General features: G+C 41.0%; 1 protein-coding gene across 1 annotated transcript; it reads right to left on the minus strand.

Annotated features, from left to right (window-relative positions):
• Positions 1,340 to 4,582, minus strand: NDUFA4 (NDUFA4, mitochondrial complex associated). Its single transcript, XM_021386989.1, has 4 exons — positions 4,415 to 4,582; positions 3,831 to 3,919; positions 3,434 to 3,494; positions 1,340 to 1,560 (listed from the first exon to the last, which is right to left on the minus strand). Exons 1-4 carry the CDS (start codon positions 4,454 to 4,456, stop codon positions 1,504 to 1,506), a joined length of 249 nt encoding a protein of 82 aa, XP_021242664.1. The 5' UTR covers positions 4,457 to 4,582; the 3' UTR covers positions 1,340 to 1,503.

Raw genomic sequence — 4,889 nt, forward strand, 5'->3', positions numbered from 1 at the left:
TGAAAGCGGCCCTTGCCTCACCTTACAAAGAAGCAGGTTTATTGCCTGTATATTGGCCTTTCTGAATTTCCACAGAAGCCATCTGCATTTGGTGAATATGATAACACTAGTAAAATCCTAAAGAACTACCGACTAGTGAGTTACTGAAACATTTCCCAATTTTACATAGCGTACCTTTTAAAAATAGAGAACAAAAAGCATCACAACAAAATGTTCTACTTCCTAACAATATTTAGATTTAAATAGCAACCTTAGTCCCTAAGGACACTTAAGACTTTGCCCACCACTGTATTAATCTCCATCGTAACACGCATCATGCACTGTGAACACTTCTCAAATAAGCAAACGAAAAAAGCACCTGGATCCAACAAAAAGGTACGGTAACAAGAAGGAAAACATTTTAAAGCACTGCCAAATAAACCACGTCCACTTGAATTGCAATGTTTTCTGTATATTAAACCTTTGCAAATATTTGGTATTTTGCAACTGCCACAAAATAATTTTTCTTCTCCAGTGAAAGTTCTTGCTGCTCAGGTTGAGTCTGCCCTTATTATAAATACATAATAATAGCTATGGTTATCTGATTAACTCAATTGTCAGTAGTCTACTTCAAGAACTAGAAAAATACCAAAGGACAGCTATATTAAGTTCAGCAGTCCAGAATTACATCTCTGACCCAGGGAAATACCAACTGTCTACAGAAAAAAGAAAAGAACCTAGCATAAATTATAGACATGCAAATATATTCTCCCCACCTTTCCGTAACAAGGCTCAGTCAAGTACCAAAACAAAGACACACTTTCTGAAACGTTTTTGTCCTAATACAAAAACTGTAAGTATTTCTTGAATCCCGTTCCTTTTTCTGCTGATTGTATGCTTTATGACTTTTAAAAGTATGATCCATTGGAAATTTTAATTATGTTCCTACAATTTTAAGTATTTAAGATTGGCTTCTTAAACTTATTAACAAACTATGAGTTAAAAAACAAAGAAAAAAAACAGACTTCCACAGAACTTGGCTTTTTTATTTTCAGGAACATATGGCAACATGTGTTACTTTCCTGTTGGGCAATGACTTATTAGCAATGACTTGTCTGCTACATAAAGTAGCAACTATAAAAATTTAAGTGCAATTAAAAATATATATACACATTTAAGTATTCGCTCTCAAGCTCTTGCAATTTGGCACACTGCATAAACACAATTACTTATTTTAAGTCAGCAGACTAAGTATAATGCCCATCAAGATAATTTTCAATTCTTCTAGAGCAAATATGAATCAGTGTTTGTTAATGTCAGGATGCTCTTATTTAGAGAAATTAAAGCAAACAGAAGACACTTCAAGTTTCAGACATTTATTAAACCTCATCAAAACACTTTCAAACACATGACCAAGTGCAGCGTGAGGCATGTTTGACTATTTCCTGGATGATTAAGCATTGTAATTGTGCGGACAGCTTCCGGAAGACCTTTCTGTGCAGCTCACGGAGATGTGCGTGTTCTTTAGAAGTCAGGACGGTCCTTTTTGAGCTTACTGTAGTCTACATTAACTGAGTAGAACTAGGCAAGAGAGGAAAAAAAAAAAAGAAAGAATATTGACCAGAATTAGAAACTCAATGATATGATATTTTCCATGGTATTTATTAAAAACATGAATCACTTGAACTCATCAGAAAACTGAAATCATTATCTGAGCCTCTACAATAGAGAATAATAAATATATACAAAATAATAATTTAAGAAATCTTTAAAGAGCATAACTTACAATATTAACTTCATTCTGCATGCAGTATTAGAAACTCTAAATTTAAGATGAGGCAGTGCTGGTGTCTACAACTAAAGAAAAACCCCACAGAATCTCTTATTCATTATCCAGAATTAGAAGTCCATATGCAGAAGTTCTGACAATACTGCTGGGTTTATCCTATTTTTCCCCAAATCTATGTGTTCCTGTTTGCTGAAGGCAATATCTAGCTTGCCAAATAGCATAAAGGATCGTAAATGTGAAAAAGCAACATCACAGGGGAATGCTTAGAGCAGTGCTGCTAAAGTCTGGTTTGGTTTAAGTACATGCCTCTACAACTTTGGATCCTACTACAAGCCTTTTAAAACAGTCCAAATAGTTATTGAAGCCAGTGAATATACAGACTAAAGATATATTTTGGCCTCCAAGCCCGAATTAACATCAAGCGCATGATTCTACAGAGGAAAAAAGCCCAGAACTGAAGATTGTTTTAATACATTTAAATTACATTTTTTCTGTGCAACTCACAAAGTAATCATCACGTTTTCAACTCCTTTCTTTATATCAACTTCCTCAGTCCTTCCAAAGAGAATTTTAGTAAAAAAACCAATTTCATCAAAAGCTAAAGCTTGCTGTTTGTTAGAGCTTTTTACTGAACAGTCATCCACATTTCCATTTCCCACAGTACAGCCTTGGGAAAAAAAAATCCACAGTGATACACAAACCCAAATATGGTAAATTCTGTGGTTGTATTTGTATGCTAAGGCAGATGGGAATGCTACATAAGGCATGCACTTTTCAAAAGAATTCATGCTGCAAACTGCATTGAATTTGCCTCTGTTCCTCTGTTAGATATATAGGGAACAGCAACATTCCAGAAATGGTAATAAAAATAAAGCATTACATTCTTCTTAGACTTTTAAGGGAACTGCAACATATTTTATTGTGGAGTGTGTTTTTCACTTATCTGAATGACTGGCATACTAAAATACGGTGCTGAATAAACACAGACAGAAAACGTAGTATGTTTGCTTCCTTAGTAGTCTGAGGATAATCTTACAACTGTTCTTAAAAAAGTCTTTACTGAGTGGTAACAACACCATTTCTGTAAAGTACAAAATGCTCTAAACATCCTCATGTGCTTCCTCATTAGTTGCCTGAAATAGGCTGAACATTACTTAAAGCAGCATTCTATTGCATCCATTACTTACAGATAACTGTTTTCAAACAATTATTTCAAACAATTGACTGTACAATTGAATTAGTGTTTATATTAAAAATTGATATTATCCTGCTTTGCTTCCCATGAGTAAAGGCCAATAGTTTCGAACTCTGAAAGCTTTAGTTAAGAACTTCAGAGATTTTGTCCTCCTCCCTGTAATCTTTTTCTCTGAGCATTATGCCACTGCTATATTCTTCCTCTGTTATACAATTCCTCTTTCTTACACAGCAGCATATATCTGACTGCTTCTGTGCAAAGACTTTGTTTGCTCCATTATCAACCAACCCTAAGATAAAGTTATAAAGCTCAAACAGCTCTATCTGTTCTGACTTCTAAAGACAAATCATACACTGCACAGCAAAAATGTATCACTTCTTCAGCTACTTTCTAATAAGCTCAAATGTCCTAAAGCAGTAAGCTATACTTTTGGTACTACGTTTCCTACAAGTCTGTCGCTTTCATTTTACCTTGTACTGGTCATTGGGAGCCAGTTTATTCCAAGGTTCTGGATTATTTTTCTTGTCCCAGCTATAGAGATAAACACAGAACATGAGAACATATTCAGGAAATTGCACCACCTTCGGAAGAAATAAAGTTTATCTGTACAGTATGGTTTTTAGCCATGGACAGTCATTCATCCAAATAGAGTTTCTGTAGAAGATGCAGTTCTTTGTCAGCAACCTCTAAATACTGTAAGGTAAAGATGCAAGCAAACCTCCAAAGCAAGGAAATCCTCTCACAATCCATGCCAGTCATACTGGAGCTAGATACACTGAGGCCTCCAGAAACAAAGACCAGGGTGCTGAAGTTTACTTTAACATAAGCAGCAAGATGACCAAACACTGTAAGTAACTGTATACATACCAGACATCGGGGTTGAACACTGCCAAACGCATGACGTACAGAGCTGCGCCAATGCCTCCTGATCCAATGATCAGAAACAGAGGGATCAACTAAAACAAGAAACATTTCAGATGATGTACTGCAATGTAACAAAACAGTATTATTATTATGTGAATTTCTGATGACAGCAATGACAAACCAAACAGCAAGCTCTCATGTTCTGAACTGTAACGCGTGGCCCTCTAAAACCTTGCAGAAGCGCACTGTGTGCTGGGTACAGAACAACTGACAGGGAAAAACTGCTGCTATATTACAGCCACCAAACATACTGTAACAGCGCATTTTTCAGAAACAAGCATTTGTTTGGTGGGGGGGACAGGGACAGCTGAAACCAAGTAGCACGGGAGCGGCACCCCGCGTTGTGCTGCTACAGGCCCACACATCAAAGAAAAAGGCAGAAAAAGGCGACCCGGCCGGGTCCCGCCGATCAGCGGGAGGTGCCCACCCCGAGGCCGAGGCACGGTGAGAAAGGAGAGGGCGCGGAGGGCAGCGGCCCGGAGGAGCACAGGCCGCGCCGAGCTGCCTCAGCTACCGCGGGTACTCACGCTGGGGTGCTTCTTGGCGTGGCTGACCATAACACGAAACATAGCTGCAGCTGGCGAAGGTCTCCCCCTCTACCTGGCTCCGGAGACCGTCCTGCCCCTCCTGCTGCCGAGGCCCAATGTCACAGAAGGCCCCCGACGCGGCAGGTGCCCGCCGCCCGGATGTAGCGGCTGCGGCGGTTGCCTGTTCGCCCGCCGCCAAGCCCAGCCCTGCCGGCGCTCCGCCGCAGCAGCCGCTCTAACATCGCCCCGCGTGCCCTGCATCCACACAACCCCCGGCTAGGAAGCAGGCAGGCAGCGCCTCCGGGCGAGCAGGCACCTTCCCGGGCACCCCGCGGAGCCCCTGGCTGAGGGGAGCCGAGCAGGCGCCAGCGCCAGCACCACCCGCCCCGCCCCGCCCCGCTGCCGGGCGAGGTGTGAGCAGCGCCTGCGCCGGGGGCGTGGGGCCATGGCGAGAGGCGCCGCTGAGGGCCCCTGG

The sequence above is a fragment of the Numida meleagris genome, chromosome 2 (genome assembly GCF_002078875.1).
Source record: "Numida meleagris isolate 19003 breed g44 Domestic line chromosome 2, NumMel1.0, whole genome shotgun sequence".
NCBI lineage: Eukaryota > Metazoa > Chordata > Aves > Galliformes > Numididae > Numida > Numida meleagris.